General features: G+C 41.2%; 1 protein-coding gene across 5 annotated transcripts; it reads right to left on the reverse strand.

Moving 5' to 3' along the window:
• Positions 1-3,415: 3,415 nt before the first annotated feature.
• Positions 3,416-23,695, reverse strand: cep131 (centrosomal protein 131). Of its 5 annotated transcripts, none has more exons than XM_015356717.2 (28): positions 23,066-23,695; positions 22,334-22,353; positions 20,547-20,745; positions 20,352-20,446; positions 18,600-18,711; positions 18,177-18,304; positions 17,817-17,921; positions 17,250-17,402; positions 16,633-16,750; positions 15,899-16,009; positions 15,534-15,702; positions 15,091-15,188; positions 14,570-14,752; positions 14,142-14,330; positions 13,874-14,011; positions 13,101-13,226; positions 12,446-12,562; positions 12,049-12,078; positions 11,016-11,118; positions 9,870-10,071; positions 9,482-9,589; positions 8,915-9,032; positions 8,717-8,791; positions 7,725-7,867; positions 6,739-6,916; positions 6,069-6,265; positions 5,797-5,857; positions 3,416-5,402 (listed from the first exon to the last, which is right to left on the reverse strand). In XM_015356717.2, the coding sequence occupies exons 3-28, from the start codon at positions 20,733-20,735 to the stop codon at positions 5,331-5,333; spliced, it is 3,318 nt and encodes a 1,105-aa protein (XP_015212203.2). In that variant the 5' UTR covers positions 20,736-20,745; positions 22,334-22,353; positions 23,066-23,695; the 3' UTR covers positions 3,416-5,330. The 5 variants fall into 5 exon arrangements, with proteins under 5 accessions (XP_015212203.2, XP_015212202.2, XP_006635230.3 ...); XM_015356716.2 differs by having other exon boundaries at positions 22,334-22,407; XM_006635167.3 differs by lacking the exon at positions 22,334-22,353 and having other exon boundaries at positions 14,570-14,749.
• Positions 23,696-23,804: the final 109 nt, after the last annotated feature.

Genomic DNA, 23,804 nt, shown 5'->3' on the forward strand with positions numbered 1-23,804 from the left:
ACAAAATTAAGAGTTTTTATCCATTAATAATAATAATTGCTTACACTTATATAGCGCTTTTCTGGACACTCCACTCAAAGTGCTTTACAGGTAATGGGGATCCCCTCCCCCACCAGCACTGTGCAGCCCCACCTGGATGATGCGACAGCGGACATAGTGCGCCAGAACGCTCACCACACACCAGCTCTCAGTGGGGAGGAGAGCAGAGTAATGAAGCCAGTTCATAGAGGGGGATTATTAGGAGGCCATGATTGGTAAGGGCCAATGGGAAATTTGGCTAGGACGCCGGGGTTACACCCCTACTCTTTTCGAGAAGCGCCCTGGGATTTTTAATGACCACAGTGAGTCAGGACCTCGGTTTTACGTCTCATCTCAAGGACGGCGCCTGTTTACAGTATAGTGTCCCCGTCACTATACTGGGGCATTAGGACCCACCTGGACTGCAGGGTGAGCGCCCCCTGCTGGCCCCACTAACACCTCTCCCAGCAGCAACCTTAGTTTTTCCCAGGAGGTCTCCCCTCCAGGTACTGACCAGGCTCACACCTGCTGAGCTTCAGTGGGTTGCCAGTTGTGAGTTGCAGGGTGATATGGCTGCTGGCATTAGAACACATTTTCTTAAAACGGTTCATCTGAATCAGTTTGGGGATACAATTGCTAAACAGTGTAATATAAAGTACGAGCAGCCAAAAACCTTGGAAAAAAAACTAGACGACATGAGCGAATTATTGTTCATTCTAAAGCTGACTTGGGCCATAAAATACAGCACTAGTGTAAAAGTGCAAAAAAACATCCAAGTAGTGTGGGAATGCTAATCTCAGCCCTAGCTAGGGTTTCAACTGAGTAGCTCAGCAAGCTGAAACGTTAAACGACCATCCATTTCAGGCCAGTGTAGGGTTAGAATTACAATAACCCTTAAATGTTGACTGCAATTACACAGTACGTGTTGTTGCACTTTAAATGATAAAATTAAAAGTGTTTACCCATTAGAACAGGTTTTCTTCAAACTTTTCATCTGACTCACTTTTGGGATACAAAATGCTAGACATTGCAATATTCAATTCAAGGAGCCAAAAGTCTCAAAAAATAAAATTGAAGATAGCAAAATAAATTATCACTCGTTCTAAATCTAAATTGCAAGACTGAGCATAAAAAAATGCCCAAGTAGTGTGACAATGTTTACTCTATACCTTCCTGGGGTTTCAACTGTGCAGTTCAGCAGGCAGTCTGTGAAGAGATCAGATTTTAAATGTTCCTCAATCCAAAAAACATGAGTGCAAAACCAACAAATCTGTTGATAAAAGCTCTTGGAAACTCATCTTCTTTTACATTCTGTCTTCTTTACGCACATTTTCAATTACCTGTAAAACACTGTTGAAATGGTATTGAAACGAGCATCCATTTTAGGCCAGGGCAGGGTTCGCATTACAAGAATCCAAAAATGTTGACTGCAATAATACTTCTAGTTGCACTTTTAACAACAATTACATTGTTTACTCATTAGAACAGGTTAGCTTAAAACTTTTCATCTGACTCCCTTTTTAAAATATGATTGTTGAACAGTGCAACATACAATACAAGCTGCAAAAAATAAAATTGATGATTGAAGCACATTTTCATTATATTAAACCTGACGTGGGCCCCAAAATCCAGCACTGAGTGTAAAAAATGTCTAAGTAGTGTAGCAATGCTAACAAGTAACCCTAGCTGGGGTTTCAGCTGATCAGTTCAGCAAGCAGGCTCTGAAGACCTCCACTCATCAAAATTGAAATGTTCCTCAAAACAAATACAGTATATGAGTGTAAAACAAACAAATCTACTGATAAAAACTCTTGGAAATTCCTATTTTTCCACATTCTGTCTTCTTTACCCACTGTTTCAATCAGCTGAAAAACATTGTTTAAACAAATGTCCATTTTAGGCCTGAGCAGGGATAGGGTGACAAAAATCCTTAAATGCTGACCGCAGTTATACTTCTAGTTGCAAAATGACCAAATTTACATTGTTTACTCATTAGAAAAAGTTTCCTTGAACTTTTTTTTTTACTCATTTTTTGGGGTACAATTGCTTAACGGGTCAATATACAATAGAAGCTGCACAAAGTCTTGAAAGCCAAAATTAAAGAAACATAGCACTCATCCTAATTCTGATGTGGGCCCCAAAATCCAGCAGTGAGTGTAAAAAAGCCTTAGTAGTGTGGCAATGCTGAACCTTACCCTAGTTGGAGTTTCAGCTGACATGTTCCGCAATCAATATCTGAAGTCCTCTGGACATGGGTTTTTGACATGTTCCCTCAACCAAACAGTACGAGTGTGAAACCATCAAAAATATCGGTAAAACCTTATGTAAATGTATTAGATTCTATAATGTTTGGCTGCAAATTTTGATTAGACGGACATGGTTTATGGGTTATATTTATCAAGGCTTGCACCTCGCCATCCAGGCACCAAAAAGTTTCCGATGACAAAATGTTAAGATGGAAGCACAAAAATCCCTCATTCCGAAGCTGAGTTGGGCCACAAAACGCAGCACTGAGCACAAAAACATGTCTAAGTAGAGTGTGAATCCTAACCCAAGTATGGATGGCAACTGACTCATTCCGCAATCAGTATCTGCAGCCTTCCAGGCCTCAGATTTGGGCATTTTACCCTAGCCAAGCAGTATGAAGGTGAAACAAACAAAGGCATTGATAAAAGCTCCCCCAAACGTAAGATGTTCTATAATGTTTGCTCGTAAGTCTTTATCTGACCGACTCAGTTTAGGGATACAATTGTTGTGTGGTGCACGGCAACATCTAGGCCCCTTTCTGCAAAAAAAAATTCAGATTGGAGGTTAAAACCACTTGTTCTAAACCTAACTTGGGGCCAAAAACCAAGCCCTGAGCTTAAACCTTGCCTAGATAGTGTGTGAATGCTAACCCTAACCCTACCTGGGGTGTCAACTGAGCATTTCGTCTATCTATATCTGAACTTCTTTCGGCACAGGATTTTGCCATATTCCCCAAACCAAAAAGAATCAATGGGAAACAGACAGGACCACAGATAGATGCACTTGCATTTGAATGACATTCAATAATGCTTGGTAACAACTTTTTATCCAACCGACTCAGTTCTACAATACAATTACCGCGTGGTGCAGTGCGCCATCAAGGCCCCAGAGAGTTTCTGAAAAAGACTTGTCAGATAGGACTAAAAAAACCACTGGTCCTAAATGTCTAAGTGGTGTGGCAATGCTAACCATAACCAGAGCTGGGGTTTCAATTGCACAGTTCAAAAAGCAGTCTCTGAATCCCTCCACTCATCAGATTTGAAATGTTCCTCAAACCAAAACATATGCATGTAAAACAAACAAATCTAATGATAAAAACTCTTGGAAATTCATGAATTATTTTCCTACACAAGGAGCACTCATCAAATGCTTTAAAAAATAATTTAAAAAATTTAATTCAGAAAGTACTTGCATGTTATATCACATTGTCACATACCATACTATACAAAAAGAAGTCCACATAGAAAAATACTAATGAAATAACAAGCTTGCACTCAAAACAAAATTAAGCCTAGCTTCAGATATAGAAAGCAGAACTGTTTCTGAGAGAATGTTTTTGTCTTTGCCCATGATGGCTTCAACAGGAAACTAATGCCTGTTTCTTGCAAGTAAAGGGGTGGAGCATGTGCAGGGAAACAATGACGGAGTCAACACAGAAACAAAGACTTTTTCATTTCCTCCCACTGCACTACATGTTGCTCAGAACAACAATACAGTTGAAGAGAAAAGGCAATTTCATTATGCTTTAAAAAAAGTGACAATTTCTTTAAGTCTTCACAGTCATTGTCTCGGAAAACACTTGGCTTAACATTTAGTTATAATTAAGGTTTACAGTATGGAAAGCAGTAAAACAAGACAGCCGTGTCTGTAACATTCACATTTTATGCCTTCTAGGAATGGTGGTTGTGGATGACAGCGTCTAACAGTTGTTACCTTGTTGTGCTTGGAAGTCTTAATCAGTAACAAAGGTACAGCGTACAGAAAAAGGGTATGTGGATTTGTTTGTGCAGTGTTGCACGGTGATTTTGCATTCATGTAAGAGTGCACCACGTAAACCTAATAAACAATTATAGGTCCAGTTACAAAAACATGTTGGGAAGAAAGACCATATTTATAACAGCTTCAGTGCGTCGGTGAATTGCTGAGATGAACTCATAACTGCTATGAGTGGGTCTGTGCTGAGGCTCTTGAGATTTTTCCTGCTCTTTGCAAAAGAATTAACTGTTTCATTCCCTTCTTTCCTTATCGAATATCAACACCTCCTAAACCTTTTCCTTCTCTTCCCAGCTTTTGCTTTTCCATCACTTATTGTAACTGTACAACAGTTTATATTCATTCAACACCTCATAACTTTAAAAAGATTAAAAAAGTTGTTGCACTACAAAACCGTTACGATTTACAGATCAGGGCTACTCTATTTATGCCCTTTCCAATCCACACCAACACATACAACTGGCTTAATTGCTAGACTAATCCTGCTAATTAGCAATTAAATAATTAAGGAAATGAGTGCAATAAAATTGTGGGAAGGGCCACAGGTTAAATAACCTTCATACCTCCCTTTATAAATAAAACAGCAATGGGGGACAGAACATTAAATTCTTCCATTAACGCTGTAGAGAAAGCTACAGAAGTCTTCCTATGTTGGTAAGAAACTCCCCTAATGAACTGGAGAGTTAGGCTGCTCCAAAATAATCGTAATTGTGGGAAACGTGTCAAGACTTTTAAAAGCTGACAAAAACTTCCGAGACATACTGTGCTTATTTTTAAACCAAAGCACTGCAAATCTTCACAATAACCAAACCAAAACTTTATCTGTGAAAGTTTAATAATGGCACTAAACTGCTGTGGACATCTGGAGAAGCAGACTGCACTGACACGTCATGTTGAAGAGATGAAACCAAAAAAAGAAGAATGCTTCAAACTTAAAACAGAATTTGCAGGGTATATCATGGGATGATAGCCCATGATACGTTTTTATAAGCACATGCTGTTTCCACCACACTTCAGTGGAAAGCGCACTTTTTCCATTTCCTGCTTCAGCTACAGGAAAATAGAGTTGTATCGTATTTAACTACCAAGGATAGCTTCCCTTCCAGCATCGTTCTGTGCAGAGTTCTGACTTCCTGTAACTCATCACAAACAGAACAAGTGTCCCACACTGAGTGATGAAGCTCTTTTAACTGTAGTTGTGAAGGTCCATGCACTTTGCGCATTAGGGGAGGAAAGAAAATCTCCCTTTGGTCAGATGGTACGGTGACGTAAGCAGACACTGTCCTCTTTTCTCACTTGCCAAGAAGCTGTTTCCTCTGCTGCTCCAACAAAGCCTCCAAGTGATCTGCTCTCTTCAGTGCAGCCTGCAGAAAGGACCAGAGAAAGATGGATATAACTGCCATAGTACCCAGATAAGGTTTGGAGGTTTCCATCCTGAAGAAATCTTAAGAAGCAGGTCTTTCTTTCCACTTTTCTGAACAGGATGCATTTAAGTGGTGGGAAACCCTTGATGGCAGCCCAACATTACCGTTTCCATTTGATCAACAATAGGTCAATTCCTTGTGATCTCATGAGATTTCCTGAATGTTATCAGGCATAAAAACTTAACTCATTGCAAATTATACCTGGCACTTGTGTTAGACTGAAAAAGATTGTGATGTTTATATTGAATGTAAATACTCAAACCGATCACATTCTGAATTAAGTTTAATTTTTCAAGATTGTTAAATGTTACTGAGGGACCTGCTCTCCACTTACTTCATACTGCTTTCGCAAGTTATTGACAGTCTCCTCCTTCTTCAGGATGGCTGCCTTCACCCTACACAAAGAGAGACAGCACCTTAGTTACTGATAAATTAAAGCCACATGTGTCCCTCAGTCTCTGTTATAAAAATCATCATTATCAGGCAGAAATTCAGCTATCCAGAAAGCTTATTTACTGCCAGGGTACAGCATTTATGTTTAAGAAAACAAATGTAAGAAATGTATAAATAAGCCATGACAGTGCTTAATCTTAAATGACAAATTACCTCTGATGCACTTCAGCCAACTCCTCCTCCTTCTCACGGGTCACCCGCTCCACCTCCAGCCGGTGCCGCGCCCTCGTCTCCGACACCTCCGTCTTCATCCGGCGGTTCTCCTCCTCTGTGGCAACCAGCCGGTCAGCGAACTCCTGCCGGATCACTTCGGCCAAGCTGCGCCTCTCTTCTGCCAGCTTGTCTCTGATCTACAATCCCAGGGGTTAGACCAAGCTGTTAATCAGGTTTACGAAGAGACATCTGCATAGTTTTCTGCACAGTAATTGAACAGCTATTTTCACCTATGCTTTTACTACAATCCCACTGTATTCTTTATTTAGCACTTGGTGCACCACAGAACGGCTTGATAAGGGGGTGAAAGCAACAGAAGCAGAGAAGGGGAAAAAGCGACGAAAAATAAGAGTAAAAGTTTTGAAAAAAAAAGAGGAAGACAGAGAGGACTGGTCAGAAGGGGAAAAAAACCCGAATAAGCAAAGTAAGAGGACAAATGGAGGAAAAAAATGTCATAGAAGAATGAAAGCAATCAGACAAGGCAGGTATTGAATTAGATGCAAAGGGACAATGGAAATTCTGACCACGACTGCCTCCAGGCAATACCAATAGTGCCCCTACACCACCCTGAAACTATCTAGATCATGCAGCTCCAACCCTTCTTCTATACCTGGGTGATGTCTTGCACCTCCTGCTCTTTCTGCTGAAGGAGTCCCTGCAGGCGGATGACCTCTCCTTCCAGCTCCCCTAGACGCTTCTTCAGCTCGTTGTTCCTGTCCTGCAGGCTCCTCTCGGAGCGCTCAAGCTCCCGCAGCTCAGCCTCATACTTCTCCCGCGCGCGTTTCACCCTGGACACGCGAACACCATGGCGTCTGCATTAGCACAAACAAACACCTTCCCCCGGAAAGGCCAACAACTCTGGGATGGGAAATCTTTGTTTGATTGCACCAGATATAAAAGATGTGCTGGCCAAGGAAAGGGGAAGACGGGACTATGAAAATATACACAGGGATGGACATTTTCATTTATGGGTCAAAAACAATTTAAAGAAAATAAGGCCAGAATTTTACTGCACAGGATTAAAAAAAAAGTGCATCGATCAGAAAGCAAGGTTTGGCAGGTACCTTCAAAATTCAAATTCAAACAGCTGTATCGGCATGACTGTTATATTACAGTGTTGCCAAAGCACATGCAGTACAATACAAGATCTAGCGACATCTACAATATAAACACCTCGCAGGACATTTACATACAACGTACAACACATAGCCTGTCTTAATAATGTTCTGACTACTCCTCAGGCTGTGACAGGAGATCACATAGTGCCCCCTGCCAGTTCAGTTGAGCTCCCATCTCCCTCTCCCAGCAGGACTAGCGCTTTGAGATGCCACCTTTAAAGGTGCTACATAAAATAAAAATAAAGTTTATTAACTGGGGGTGTACAGCAGTGGGAATTCTAGGATTAGACTTGCTTTTGATTATGGGGAATAATGTGTGTCTAATCCCAGACACACATTCTCACGGTGCAGCAGAAAGTCCACCTCTCTGTTTCTTTTAGCTTTCTAACATGTTACTGATACTGCTCCTAAGGCATTCCTTTTTGTTAACTCCCACAGATTTCACAAGATCAATAATCTATCCCTTTGTTGTGCTCACCGGTTCTCAGCAGTTCTCTCACACTCCTCCCTGGCGCCACTGGTCTCCTCCTCCAGCCTTTGAATGGCCAGCTCGATCTCTTTATCCCGCCCCCTACGCACCTCCTCCTTCAGCTCACGTTCTCGGCTCAAAAGCCACGCCTCCTGCAGGGAGAGATGCCCAATGATACTACAAAGATTTTGGAGGGGTGAGGCTGTCATGAAAAACTTTTAGGCAAAAAATTCTCAGCTTTACACTGGTCCTTTAGGACTCCTTTTATATCTAATAGTTTTTGTATCTCTTCCATATCCTGCAAAATCTGGGCCCTTCTGCTCTTTAACAGTGTTCAAGACAAGTGAGTCCTATCTGTAAACACTGAAGTGCACATACTCTTTGTCTGATTGGTATAACTTAGGAAAAATAATTTTGAAATTCCCGTTGTCGGGAAAAGTTTTACAGACTTTCACATATTTGAGCCGTTTAAAGAGAATTTAACCTATACAGGTGACAAGCACTAGGAACTATGAAAGACACCAGCTAGCATCTCAGCAAACGAATGTATTTTACTGTGTGATTAAATACTTGAGAAGGTCTAGAATCCAAAGTCAGTAATCTAGCAAACATCTCTCCCATATCTTAGAAGTCATTCAGCAACTATAATAAAAAACAAAACAATCACTTATAGCCTGATGTTTAAGTTCCCAGTCTATGTACTCCACAAAAGGCCCAGCACAACCTAATAAAATATAAAGTACACCATAATAAAAGCCCCTGTTGCCACAGCAACACTTTTAATGTTTGGAGTTTGCATTACAACACTTCAAGCTTAAATACTGTACATAGGTCTAACTTATTTACATGGTTTCCCAAACAGGATTACATGCTGAAGACTGCAGAAAACACAACTGGAGGCTTAAATGAAAAGGCACTGTAAAAAACTCAAAAGGGATTGTTATTTGAAAACACAAATCATAGAGGAAATTCAGCCAAAGACAGGGGTCCTGCTCGCTCACCTCCTTCTTCATGTAGTTCTCCTCCCAGGCCTGCTTCTCAATCTCCAGCCGCTCTTTCAGGGCTTTCATCTCGGCCTGAACAGACAGAGGCAAAGAAAAACGGGTTCAACAAAATGAGCATTAGAAATGGAAGGAACAAAAAAACATGATCTGTGGTAACATTATTCTTCCAGATGAAGAAAGCCAAAGCCACGGTACCTGGTGCCTCCTCTCCTGTTCGTCACGTGCCTTGTCAAACTCCTCTCGCAGTGCCCGTCCTGCCAGGGAGCTGTTTTCCTCCAGCTGCCTCCTCAGCTCCTCCAGTTCAGCACGTTGCCTACAGGGGGCAGCAGCAAAGTACAATTATCTTGCATTTAGTTTCTTAGGGCCTTCTAGCCGTCTCTATGCAGGCACGTTCAACTCGGCACTCGAAAACCCAAGGTTTCTGGAGGTCTTCACTATGCTCTTTGGAAAACTCAGAGGAACCCACTTCAGCAAACCAGATTTCTGGCTTCTAGTCAGTGTTGAATATGAATATGGGGAAGATGTAGGCATATGTTCTTCTATTTTCACTGACTTGAGCAATTAGAATATAGAAGCGTGTATTTCCAAGTTGTGCCGACATCCGTTCATGACAGACAAACAAGATCTGGCATCACAATGAATTTGTATTGCACAAATGGAAATTGTCACCGAATAAAAACATTAAGGAACAGTAATTTAGAAGACAAATATTCTAAATATTTGCACATTCTGTACAGTACCACCCATGTAAGCCTTCCCCACCTGGAAGCTAGCTGTGCCAGTCTCTCCTTCTCCTCAGCCACCTCACTGTACAGACGCCTCCGCTGTTGCTGCAGGGACTGCTCCTCCTCCTGCAGCTGCTTTTCATACCTGCAGTGGGGCGTACTGGTTAGATCACTCACTTGCAAAGGCATCCCTTTGCAAATGTCTTGTTGCTTTGCAGCTGGTTTGACTAATCACACCAAAACAGTTCAGAGAACATGTGGGAACTTACTTATCTGCCAAACCAGGGTAAGTTTCTTTCTGGAAAAATTGTTCTTCCTACAACAGGTTCAAGGTCTATTTTCTTTCTATGCACTGGACATCTCTCTCTCTGTCTTCTCCCGCCCTGCGTGAACAGGTGTGCATGCTCTGCAGATTACGTGCTGACCTTTGCTTGGCAAGCTCCCTCTCTCTCTGGCACTGTTCATCCCTCTCCTTCTCGAGCTGCTGGCGGAGCTCCTCGCTCTGTCGCACGTATCTCTGGGCAGCTCGCTCATCTGCCTGCAACAGCTCGGCCTCATGGACGGCGCGCAGCTTCTTCAGTTCTTGCTTGTGCTTCGCTATTAGCTTTTGGATCTCTGGCTCCAGCCCTGCAGAACAGTAAGAAAATGCTACATCCATCCAGCTTCTTGTTACTTAAATGTTACTTACAGTTCATTAGTTGCCCAGTGCAACGGTTTCCACTGTCTCTCACACCGTCTGCCTCAAAAACATAAATCCCCATTCTTTACTTTGTCCAGAAATGTAAAACCAGCATAGGTCTTAAAACCCTGAAGGCATAAATTGTTCAAAAAATGTTCTCAACTTGCTACAGAATGTGCCTTATTTGTCAATTTTATTTTTGAGGTAGGTTTTGACCAGCTGTTAATCTTTTAATGGTTTGCAGCTTGATAGATCTTCTACGTCTTCGCAGCATACAGTGACACCTAGTGACCAGCAGTGCAATGGCTAGAGTCATATTGCTATGAACAGTTCTTCGACTTCATTAACCTTGGAGAAATTACAGAATGTAAGCCCGTAATTAATCTGTAAATTAATTTTTATTTAACAGTGAAATAGCAAGGGAATACTGGACCATGTGGCTCTCAATTCAATGCACCCTACCCATTCATAAGCAGGGGTATTGTCAACTAAGAGCAATACTGCTGCCTGATGTTTAGGGTTTCCTTTGTGTTCTTAAAATCTCAATCTACCTTTTCTAAGATAAATACTGCCCTGATAACACACACAGTTTTTCTTCTCCTGAAATCCCCAATTTAAATGTCATTAAATTCCTCAAGACCACACATAAAGCAAAGCTTCAGACAAGAAGAGTTAAAAAACTGTCAAAATCCAGAGCAGTAAGATTTCTCTCTATTGGTCTACCCTCTTAGTGTTCTCTAGTCAATTAAATGCAAAAAGCTATAAATATCCCCAATCAACCAGCTCCCTACAGACAGAATTTAAACCAGTGGTCATCTTATGCAATGACTCGTCCTGCCAACAAATCAATGCTGAGAAACCACCAAGGACCATTCCCAATATGTTGACTGACCTTTTACTGTGATCTCTTTTATTTTCTTGGTTTTTTCATCAATCCATTTCTCTCTTCGTATCTTCTCAGTGGCGCTCATCAGCTCTTTCAGCTTTTTAATCTCCTGGGAGAATTTGAAAAGACAGGTAGAACAGACATCAGTAAGGAAAAAAAAAACAGAATCAGCAATTAAAACACTCTCAGAAAGAGCCCCCTCTTGTAGGTAAAATGTACATACTGTAGAAAAGATTAATGACATAGACATGCTTTTCTCAGGGAAGAAATGAAAAACACTTTTGTAACACTGCTGCTATTATAAACCATGGCTCCCAATGCCATGTTAGTTTTGATAACCCACAAGGCCTCACTACATTGTCATGCAGGGTTAGACATGGATGAAACTGCTTTCATGATAAACGAACAGGCTGTTGACCGAGAACACTGAATGCAGCAGGGCATGTAGGCAAGGTTAGTGTCAGCACCACCAGCTCAAATCTGTCATACCATACATAATAACAGCAAACCATGCTTGAGTTTAAGTCCTTTTCATAACAAACTGCACCTATGTTCATTCTGCACTTATTAGAAGAAAATGCAATGATTGGTTTCAAAGTAATTTTTATCCCTAAAAGCCTCTAATCAATGGCACTCAGTAGGGAATGCCTTTGGAGTTGCATAACTGTTCAAAATAATCCGAGCCACCTTGTTCTATTGAACGATAACCTTTTCCTGCAAAGACCCTATAAAAATGCAGAGGAAGGAAGAGCCACAACACTGCAAACAGTAAGAGACTATGGTAAAAAAAAAGTTTAAATGTAGTTTATTAAGCTGGAAAAAAATCCAACCACAACAAAGACTGTAACTAAGGTAAAACTCCTTAAAATGTATCTGTAAAAAAAAATACTAAACTTGAAATCAAGCTATTTGATCCATTAATTTCACATGCTGGTCTCCAGATTTGATGGCACAAGAAATGTACTAGATCCAGAGGTGACAGAAACACAAAGAGAAGTTGAAATGTTAGAATAAAGTTAGACTGATGAAAAAGTGTTACCTCACACAAGGGACCCAGAATGTGCCACACCTAGCCAGAAAAGAGAGCCAGAAATTGTAAGAAAAAAGGAGCACATTTATAAAGCACCAAAAAAAGTTCAGCACAAAGACAATGCACAGAACCCACAGCTAAAATGAAACTGCAACAGAGAAAAAGGAAGGAAATGCCTGCAAGAAGGGAGCCCTATAATTCAACAGCACATTGAAAGGCAGACCACATGTGCTTCACTCAAAAACCTGCATCCTTAATTAAAAAGCATATTTTGTTACCCATAAACCACCAACTTAATCAATTCACCAATTTTTGAAATGCACACACTTTCACAGTCACACTCAAGCTTGCCCTCTAGTGCTCTCACCTGCACCTTCCCAGTCCACACGAAGGTACTTGAACTCACCAGGTCGTGCTGTTCCTGCATCTGGGCAATCTTCTTTGTGTACTTCTGGTCCACCTGCTTGAGCTCATTGATCACCCCCTCACAGCGTTCACTCAAAGCCTTCTTATCATCAATAAGCTGGGGGAGAAGGAGAGGAGATCACCTGTGTGGCAGTAACATTAATACCATCTGCAGATCACATGCTGTCCATCTCTTGAAATTTCAATCCTGCATAGATCACTACATAGAACACTCTTGGATAAGTGAAGAACTGCCTCCTTATGTTGTCCATAAGGCAGACTTCCTTATCTCAGCATAAAACCAACCCACCTAATAAGTCTAGTTCAAAACTTTATTGCTGTAATAACTAGCTACATGGAATTTCATGTCTAATTGTTACTATCATACAATTATTACAATTCCTTAGTAATATCGTTCACTATTCTAAACTACAACTGTGAATCTCAACTTGATCAGCCTTGCTCCTCATTTTAGACTTTCTGTTCTGTGCAGATATCTATAATCCAATACTCTGCTAATCGTATCGTATAAACTCTGCAAAGTATCACCATATTCATATCCTGCCATACTGACATAATGTGCACATCACTGAATTTATTCTTAAATATCACTATGCTCCAACATTAAAACAAATGGACCAGGTACTCCACTGTACCTGGTCTATGAAGCCCAGGTGTCTCTGGATGGTGGCCTCATACTGCTCCTTCTGCAGCTGGAAGCTGCGATTCAGCTCCTTCTCTGTCTCCTTGGTATGACGAACTGTCAACTCTCGCTGCTGGGCCTGGGAGAGGTCATGCCAGGATTCACAAACCACACCTCACATTCAGTACATGAACTCAGTTGACTCATTTTTACAAAGTGCAGCAGGCATGTTCCTTGAGATAGATAGATATATATAAAACATACAAAGATTTTTAAATTAATCTTTTGCCTTTTTACTGCAATTCTAATCAGGACAAAGACAGGACAAAGGCTACCTTGGTGCTAGGGGACCCATCCAGAATTAACGTGCACAATCTACTTTTTAGTGTAATGTAGTGAAACTTTAAACCGCTTAAAGTTCGGTTTACTTTTTTCTACACTCAGTCTCAAGTTTTCTAACTTTAAACATATTTTTTCCAAGATATCAAAATACCACAATGTGTGGAGTTTTTTTATTTTTATTTCTGCCAAAGACCTCAGAAACTGGTATCAGGACTGGCTGACAAAAACAATTCCTCCTCAAAATTTTAAGAGCAGAAAGCAAAATTTAAAACAAATCCCAAATACTAAATTAAATTAGACTTTGATTAATTACTCAAAAAGAATGAGGAGATATAGGTCTGTACAGCACCAAGGTTGGGAATCACAGATCAGAGATCGGTGTTCATGATGGTCAATATTTAGTAAAAGGTGCCATTGGTCAGATGTGCCTTCTATATTCCTTACCAGTGCTGTCTGCAGCATGTTGACGGTCCGTTTCTTCTCCTCCAGCTCCAGCTTCAGCCTCATCATGGAGCCTGTGACCTCTGCAGCAGTGGCTGAGGCCTGCTCCACCCCAGCGAGCTCCTCTTCAGAAAGCAACACCTGTGGAGAACAGGTTTGTGAGAGCATATCTTAGGTACTCTACAGTTCCCAGTGGGGAATCAGATGGATTTTCTCCAAGACCACTGCCATATCCCCATATCCCGGTCCCCATATCTCGGTCCTAGTTTACCTCGCGGTGTGATCCTGAAGTGACCGACCGTGGCCGCTCCTGCTCAGACTTCTCCATTTCATCCAAGAAGCTCATGATGCTCTGCAGCTTGGCCTCTGACAGCAGAGCGCCCCCATCAGGTAGGGCAGCAGGCTGACTCAGCTTGCCATGGCGTTCCAAATTGTCTAGTGTCAGGGAGTTGTCTACATCCTGAGAGGGGACAGGGGAGGTTAGGAAGACCTATTGTGCCTGAAGATGAATACTTGATATATATAATATATTCATCCCCAGGGGACAATAAAAAAAACATTATATGAGGGAATGAGGATTATTTTGAGAATTATATGTATCACACATATATTTATATTATAAGAATTAGTTGATTACATGAGGATACACTGGTGCACCTCTCACATTATAATAGTGTTTTTGTGCCTCCGGAGTCTCACCTCATCAATCCAGGAGTACTTGTCCTTCCTGTAGCTCTTGGGCTCGGGCAGTTTCTCAGGCTCCTCTTCCAGCAGTTTGAGAGTGTCCAGGAGGTCATTCAATGTGGTTTTAGACTGGGCTATGCTTGATGGTGCCCCCTGTTGCGGCTCCTCTTGGCTCATTCTTTTATGTAAAAGTTCCTGCTGAGAGTACAGCCAACACTGTCTTAGTTACTCGGCATGTTAACACCCACAGAAATATAAGGGTTCTGAGATGTTCTGAAGTTTTGTTTGGACTCAGCAAAAAGTAAAAGAAAGTGTTAATGCTAATAGATCTGTATATACTGCAGATCTAGTAATAGGAAAATATTTTTGCACATCTGCTTTAAAGAAAACTTAAAAAGTTAATATCATCAAACCATTTACAGTAGCTTCTATATCAACACCATTGTATCTTAACAGTAAGGTAAGCATCAGTACTAAAGGCAGACAACGTATTTCAGTAGAGGGGTAATCGATAAGGTGACAGTGCAGAGGGGTACCTGTGAGCACTGAGACCCTCTTCCGGGGGAGTCTGTAGGGGATCCAGCTCGCAGGTTGGAAATGTCATCGAGTTCAGCTGGAACATTCACATTGGCATCTGTAAGAGAAATTTACAAAAAAAGAGTTCATCTGGGGATTCTTTCATGATGTAAAAATCAAATTACTGGAGCTGAATTTAGCAGAAAAGAAGGCAAAGTCAGAATGACATTAAATTCAAAGCTTTTATACTAACAATCACAGTAAACGTACACTAGGATCTTGAAGGCATATGGTATTAGTGCCTTTTAAGATTAAAATGCCAGTATATAGATTATTCGGCTGATAATACACCAATCAGAATTCCCAAATCTCTAGAAAACACTATTAGCCCAACATGATACTCCTGCCTTTACCATGGCTTGTGAACAGCATGGCTTGTGAATTGGAACCCTCCGCCCCTCACCTGTGTTTTTTGTCTTGATGTCGCTGGCTGAGCTGCTGCTCCTGTTGCTAGGAGACGTCTTTGTGGGCTTCTTTCGGCCCACCTTTCCACTCTGCCTCATAGCCTCAAGCTCTTCCTCTGCCACACGCTGGGCCTCTGCAGCCCGCTGAGCGCGCTTCTGCTGCAGCTCCTGCACAAGACGCACAAATCGTTACACAGACCAGTTCCACTAGGGTTGCAACTGAAGCTCTAGATGCGAACAGTAAAAACTGAAGAATGCGTGTTCTAAAACATGTGGACTCCCGTTTTCTTTTAGAAATCAAACCTGAAGAACTCCATGTGAAAGGAGCAGAGAGAGCTATTCCTACAGCTGAGTCACGCTGTACCTGTATAGCAGCTCGCCTGGCCAATCGAGCCTTCTCCTGCCGAATTTGTTTCCGGTCCTCCTCTTTCTTCTTTTCCTGGGTCTTCCCTTCCTCTGCCTTCTGTTCCCTTTCCTGCAAGATCATAAAGCAAAGCAGAAAAGTGAACAAGATATTAAGATCCATCATAATTCATTAAACATTTGAAGGTCAATCATTACCTTATGCAAACAAAATTGTATCCACAGAAATAAACTCCTTTCAGTTACTTCCACAGAGATGGAAGTGAAGTGGAAAGTTTCCCAGACCACAAACCAAAGTTTTGAAACTTTTGAAACCAGATATAAATAAAACTGCTTTCTATTCTATTTTACAAATTTACTTTAAGTACATTTACTGTACATTTTCACTTATTTGAGTCTGGAATCCATGCACCTTGCTTTGCAGCTTATAACTGTTTGTAACAATTGTTATACACTGTTTGAAGATCTGCCAGACTGTATTATCTCCTACAAAACAGTTTGTGTTCCTGTAATTTATTGAACATTTCAGATACAAGCTCACAGCCTTGCTCATGTAGTCAGCTTACTGTAATGCCTTACAACAGTAACCTTAGACATAAGACAATGCTCTTATGTGCAGAGGTTAAGGCACTTAACACAGCAATATTAATGCCATAGGCACAACCAGCATCTCAGCTAGCCTATGCATCTGAATCAAGAGCCAAGCAAAATCTCAGATTAAACAGTGAGGCGTACCCTTTTCTTGGTGGCAAGAAGCCGTTTCAATGCCGCCTCACCCGCGCGCTGCCTCTGCACATGTCGTCGGTACCAACGCTGGATGGTCACCGCTGCATGGTTCACCTGTTGGATAAACCTGGTGACATCACAGACAGACAGGCAAGGCGTTAGTACATTTCTCACTCTGCAACTCAACAAGAACCCTTATCAAAAGGAAGTGAGCTAGATTTAGCACTCCGATATTAATCCCACTGAAGTACATTAGTCAGATAGTTGACCAAGTTTGAGAAGCGGACAGGTGTTGGGTAAAGTTTATTGGGTGAGGTTTATTATTTTACTGGCAATCCAGAACATTGGTCTTCTAGATGTAAAGATTCTCAAGTAATTCTGTTTTACTCACCAAGCAAACAGCATTTACACTGTAAGCAGTGTAACTATATATATTTACTCAAATACATTTATTTCATATTTAATTGCTGCTTTAGTCTTCATTTTTGCCAACTTCAAGAACACACCTGTATTATACAAAGTGAAACAATACCTAAAACAGATTCAAGGGACACCATAATTGCCGCAAGACCAACCATCATGGCTGGCAGCAATTATTTGGTAGCTCTGAGGTTGACTGACTTCACCTTTCAGCCTCCTCCTCCGTCACCTCCTGTCTCCTCAGGTGGGTGGGGCTGCCGAGTGCCATGTTGTTATTGGTGGAGAAGTTCTTCTGGGACTTGGTCAAGGACCCATTCTCAAGACTGCCCTCATCATGGACTGTGGCCTTGATAATATTACTGATGTAAACACCAGGGAGACAGATGGCGTTATTGTACAAAACACTGCAGCAGACAGGATGAAAATCTTGGCAGACTAACTCCAGCAGTTTAGGGGGATGATGCAATCTAATTGCGTTGTTACAAAATAAAGGGATTACCTGGCACAAGATGTACAACCATGGTTAGCTTGTGTTTACCAATTTATTGTCACTCATTTTTGTTGCTTAATCAACAATTTACACTTCAACCTGACTCACATGATATATACAATGGTTACTCAATAGAATTGTAAACACAATTTCAATATGCCTGTTAAGGTTTTCTTAAAAGTTCACAAAGACATAGAAGATAAGAAGTATGTGGGCTTCCATTTTCTCAGGAATAATTCTAGAGAAGTCTGTAGGGACATGCGAGGGAGATAATGCAACTCACTTGAGGGATGGCTTCTGGTTGGAGCTCTTTGGGGTGAATGTCTTGTCAGAGTGGTTATTGTGGAGGATTGTGGTAACAGAGTTCCCCACTGCTGCTTTGTTGCTCCTGAACCAGTGAGAGGGAAGAAAAAAAAGCCTCAGATAAATGCCAAAAAAAAGGGTGTGGCAAGAATTTCACACCATGCTGTGTAAATGATAAACACTGGCACCAGCTCTCTGAGAACATGGAAAAGGTCCAAGCATAAGTGAATGTTACACAAATCAATGAGATGGACAACTGAATTATTTTATTCACCTATTATTTCATTAAATGAGAATGAGGAGCACGTTTACACCTGACTGGCACAGAAGCAGCTCTGACCTGTTGTTGGCTGTGAAGTTGGCAGCCAGAGCGATACCAGCCTCTCTCTTCTTCATACCCACAGGGGAGTCCACGGTGCTGGTACTGCGAGCACTGCCAGGTGTAGGGAAGGCTCGAGGCTGGTCATCCTAGAACAGAGAAAACAGCACACCACATTAATATTTAAGACTATGAAGAAGAGGCGCGGTAATGTATGTGGGTGACATATACAGTATAACGAGAAAAAAGACACTTTAAATGTACAGTACAAGATTACATAACTTTTAGTACACAATTAACCTGTTACCATTCGAAATCGAGAAGAAATATCAGTAATGTTTTGCGTTTTGCATTAATGACGAAAAACACAATCCTTGCAGGATCCATAATGTGCTTTTTCCCCCCACAGAACTTTGGTCTGGATTCCAGTGTTATTTGAATTACCAAGATGTTCCAAGTGGTGCGGTCTGGGGAGGCTTTGCTGAGGCTGGCAAGCTTCCTTCTGCCATCTGAACTGCTGTCAAACAAAGCCAGGAAATCATCCGACTGGTCCTCACTGCAACACACCACAATAACACATCTGCCTTAAGAAAGTGTTCAGTTTTGTTATGTGTTGCAATGTAAAAGTAAGATCAACAAACTGATCTCTGAGACAGATTTAACTAGCTTTTACTTTTCACATTTGACATTTGATGCCTATAATTAATAGAAATTCCCTGATCTGCAGTGATTTTAAGCAATACTTAACATACTGTAATATAACTTAATTTACACTCCCTAAACTCTCAATTTCATAATGTTATACTAAGGTCTCAGTTTCATAATGTTAATAATAATATTTCATCATACTATTTCATAATAATATCTCTAATCTATATAATAATATGAGCTTGAAGGGAAAGAGACGTTTAAATAACCTGAAAGGGAATTCTAAGAAAAAGCTTGAATTCAAATGCATAAACACATTCAGATACATATAAATCTTATGATGATTCCTTCTGGCATTTTACCATGTGGTGCTTCTTTTTACATGTACATTGCAAATCAGAGCATACATACATACTCTGCTTACCTTTTACTCAACATTCAAATTTTGCCTCTCTTTGAATCCAAATGAATGCAGATACATGCCCCCCGCCCCCAAAACAGAACAGTCGTTCCTATAGCATCTGTGCTGGCGCCTATACTCACTAAGCCAGCTGGCTCTCTAAAAAGGAATTCAACAGCACTGACTGAAAAAACACATTCCTTTGCATTTAACTTTACAATAAAGTGAAGAAACAGGGATTTTCCTCAATTTAAGCCCCCTGTTCTTTGGCCCCAGGAGATTTCAGGACCAGAGGCAGCTGCTGGACAATGAGGCCCTTGCATGCACAAACTTACCCGTTCAATTTGCATCCTTTCATCAAACTTAACTCTAACCCTCCCCCTCTAGGTTCATACAATACATGCTGCTGCCCAGGGCTTGCTCCCTGACAACAGTCCCCAGTCAGCCCTTTATACACAGCCAAGCTCCTCAATGGCTATTGTCCTTGCAAAGGGGAATCTGTCTGACTGCAGCACCAGCTGTTGCCGTTGGAGGACAAACTCCAGTCAAAGGATCAACTGGAAAGCCTAGATCCACATTTCAGGCTATGGATGGCTCAGCATTTTGAACCCTCCCTGGCTCCCACACACATTCCTACTCAGCAAAGAATCCTAGGCTCCAAAGTCAATCCACACACTCCTGCCTTCTGCATTTAAATCTGCCTGGGCTTGCTTGAGGCACTACTAAGTGTCACTTCAGAAACCGAAAACAAACTGCTCAAAATTTCAACCAGAACGTCAACACAACTAAAAACACCCAAGTGGAAAACAAAAGCTTTTCGATGAGCAAAAACTTTGACTCCACCAGTCATGTGGCTGTACCTTTCTCAGACAACCGCCAATTTGAACCCCATATCTAAATCCTGTGACAAATTAAAGAACCAGTCCATGCAAACTTTGTCAATGAACCAACAGAAGATCCAGGATTGGTCAGCACCAAGGAAAGTTTTAAATAATCTACATTGATGCTCCTATATTCGGCTCCAAAGGAACTGGATTGTTCTACTAGACGTGCAGCACCTGATTGAGAGAACACGTTCAAAAACAAAAAGTTAAAGACTGCGAGGGCTGGGTGCAGGGAGGAAGCAAACCTCCTCTGGAAGAATGTACCTGACAGAGGTGTTGGGTCTTTGGTTGACTTGGGTAGTGCTGTTAGATCTGCGCAGGTTCTTAATGGAGCGAGTGCTAGCCAGTCCAGCCTCAGTCTGGAAAGAGAGGTAACAACAAGCTGATGGGGTTCTTGGAACTTTTGGTTAATTTTGCATTGCGCTCCAGCGCTTCCCGACACACTGGCCTGTTCCTCACCAGGGCATTGCGCTTGCCCTTGCTGTCGCAGGCGAGGGAGACGGAGCGGGAGAAGTGCTTGGCTTGGAAGGCACTGCTGGGCCGGCGGGACACAGAGAGCTGAGAACCAGTGAGGCTGAGATCCAGCGCGTCGCCTGCACCCACAGAGGCATTACCAGGTAGAGATGGGGGGCTGCGGGCAGTGTGCATCCTCACACACCTGCACAGATACAAAAACAGGCCAGGGCCACTCAACAAGTCTGCCTTTTATCTCAGACAAAAACGTGTGTAACTCTAAACAAAGTGCCAGTTCAACCGGCCAACACAAACACAACCTGACCCATTACACTTATAGACTTGGCATTCTATTGCATTCTGCAACAACTTATACCTTGGGGGAAAATTAATTGTGAACTTTAAAAATAAATGCAATAAAACAAGCCAAAATCCTATTTTTCAGTCTTAGATTTTCAGTTGTAAAAAGCTCAAATGTTAGTCACGTAACAAAGGAGCAATATGCTATACATTGTACCCTGCTTCTCTTAAACAGAAGGCTCAAGTATGCCTTTAAACAAAATGTTTTTTCCTCATTGCACCGTTACCCATAGCAACTAGCACTCTAGACACTGCCTGTGAGAATGTGAGGCTCTCATAAATGCTCAGAGAAAATGGGCATCAATTCTAGGATTAAATGTCAGCTAATATTTTAATGCATTTTAATGCAATTTAAAAAGTCCTCCCTGAAACAGCATCATCCACCTTGACTGCACCTAAATAAATAATTTTAACTTGTAACCAAAGCACTAAGCATTCAGGCAACAGTGTTAAAGAGATATTATTGCTGCTAATTCAGTGTGGCAGAGCAATCTAAGGGAATCAATAGAAAAGCAAAACAAGACATCAAGACTTGAATCTAAAGATGTTCCTTTAGAATTTCTAAATCCTAATGCAACACCACCCTATGTGAGACCCTCTCCACCACAGTGCAGTCACACAACCAGTATATTGATTGTTAATTATTGATTGTCAGTTATCTGGAATAAGATAGAAGACAGCTATAGCTTGATTTAATTTCACAGTGTTGAGGAATGGAAGATCTCCAACATGAGCCATGGTGCTCTGATGTAAAACACCAAAACGTGCAAAATAGTTCATTTTGTAAGATTTTCCAGCTGAAACATAAGGCATTTAACTGTCACTCCAGGCCAACACTTAATCTGAGATCTGCAGGTTTAGTTTTTAGTTTAGTTTTTTTTTTTTATTCCACCTGAAACAAGGCTGCACACGTTGGGTGACAGAACCTTCCCCTGTGCAACACCACAGTACCGGAACCTGCTGCCCACATTCATTAGAGACTCTGCAACTGTGGACATTTTTAAATCTTGATTTGCTACAGTATATACATTTTTTGTTATGTTTACAGTGTATTTTTTTTACTTCTGTTATGCATATCACGTATGTAATATTGCACACTGCTTTTAGTTTTTTTTTTAAATTGCATGTAAACTCTTAGTTTTTATAAGCATTGAACATCTTACAGTCACTGACATCCACACAAGCTCACGCTTGTTTTCTTAACATTTCTCATTGCAAAACTACAAACCGTAGCTGATTCACGTGAACTTATATTCTGGGCATTGCAGCTGCCAAAATGGGGGCCTGCATATGCAGAGGCATATTTCCACATACTGGTTTGAACTGATCTTCCTCTACAAATTGGTGCTTGCCTTAGATCTTGTATAGGCAATTAGACTAGCAAAACAGATTCCAAATGTGGGTGTATGGCTTCTGGACCTCATTGCCAATACCTTGAAGATGCCAATGATGTCTGTTCCAGGAAGGCAGAACATTTGGAGGAAATGGTAAAATTGTCAGTGATGGGCTATTGGAGAGAAAGAGGATGGAAACAAGAGATAGCTAGGCTAATTCCCATGCATTTCCAAGCCTGGCCGCATGCCATTACAGAAATGCCACACAATCCCCCATATCTTTAACAGAACATGTATTGACAAACAGAAGGCTGTTCGCTTTTTAGAGTCATTGGAAATTAAAAAAAAAAACAACCATTATAATTCTAGAAATGCAGTGTTACATTACTGTTATTCTGTCAGAAAAGAAAGAAACATTAAAATGTCCAGCAATATACAGACAGACGGTCAAAAGAATCACACTATTAGAAGCTAAAAACCTGCCACCATTCAGAAGTTACACTACAGAGTAAGTTCAGGCGATGTTTTGAGGTTGCTGTTCAAGAACTGCCTTGAACACAGGCCGAGATCAATTAGCTTCCACTATCCTAAAACGTGTATGTGATACTGCACAATGGTGAAGTAACACATACTTTACAGGTTATTCGTACAATATCAGTTTACCATTTGTTCTAAGAGCAGATAATGGCAACAAACTAAATACATGTGCGTGTGAAAAAACAGGCGTAAAGAAATTTTAAAAAATGCCTTAGGACGGCGGCAGACGTATACTACAACATACCCTGGCTATAATACATAAAACAAAATACAAATTAAAGTTTAATATCTTACCTTGTCCAGGTCTCAAAAGCAGGCAGCGAGGAAATCGTAGATTTGGCTGACAGGTATAAAAAAACTGTACAACTGTTGCAATAACAATTCAGTAACTACACAATAGTGCTACTCTGACCTCCCCCCAAAAAAATCATTACCTTTTTTTAAGAAAGGGTGAGGGGTTTAGAAAATTAATCTATGATTAAGATTCGGTTAAGAAAACCGAGACGAAATCTGATAGCTCTTTACAAAGCGCAAATACGTTAAATTCTTCCAAGCATGAAAAAAATTAAGGTCAACATAAAACGCCTGGCATCATTCGCAATTAAAAACACAACGTACTGTATACATCTTTAACATAAAGTATTTTCCTTTCGGTGATAGCAGTAGGGGCTGAAAACAACGGCACACTACGTGATTCTGATAGATCAAAAACAATGCTAAAACAGTTTTCTCTCATTAGGCTGATCTCTTGCCACGTTTAACTACCTTGCGCATTAGACCACAGACCACTATAAACAACCACTTCTCTCAAACATTACAACAAAACAACTGGATAAGTTTAAGACACCCCATGTCAACCCCACCAACACCAGAAAAAAAACTATTGCAACCGACAACGAAGCATAACATTCTCTGTAGCAACCAGCAAACAGTGGAGCCCCGCCTACTACATGTTGGGATTGGCAAACGCACAACCCCAGCTTCTGGATTCCGACGCTCTGATAGGTTAATTGGACTGCCTGTTATAGGAACG

This window comes from Lepisosteus oculatus, chromosome 9, assembly GCF_040954835.1.
Source record: "Lepisosteus oculatus isolate fLepOcu1 chromosome 9, fLepOcu1.hap2, whole genome shotgun sequence".
Taxonomy (NCBI): domain Eukaryota; kingdom Metazoa; phylum Chordata; class Actinopteri; order Semionotiformes; family Lepisosteidae; genus Lepisosteus; species Lepisosteus oculatus.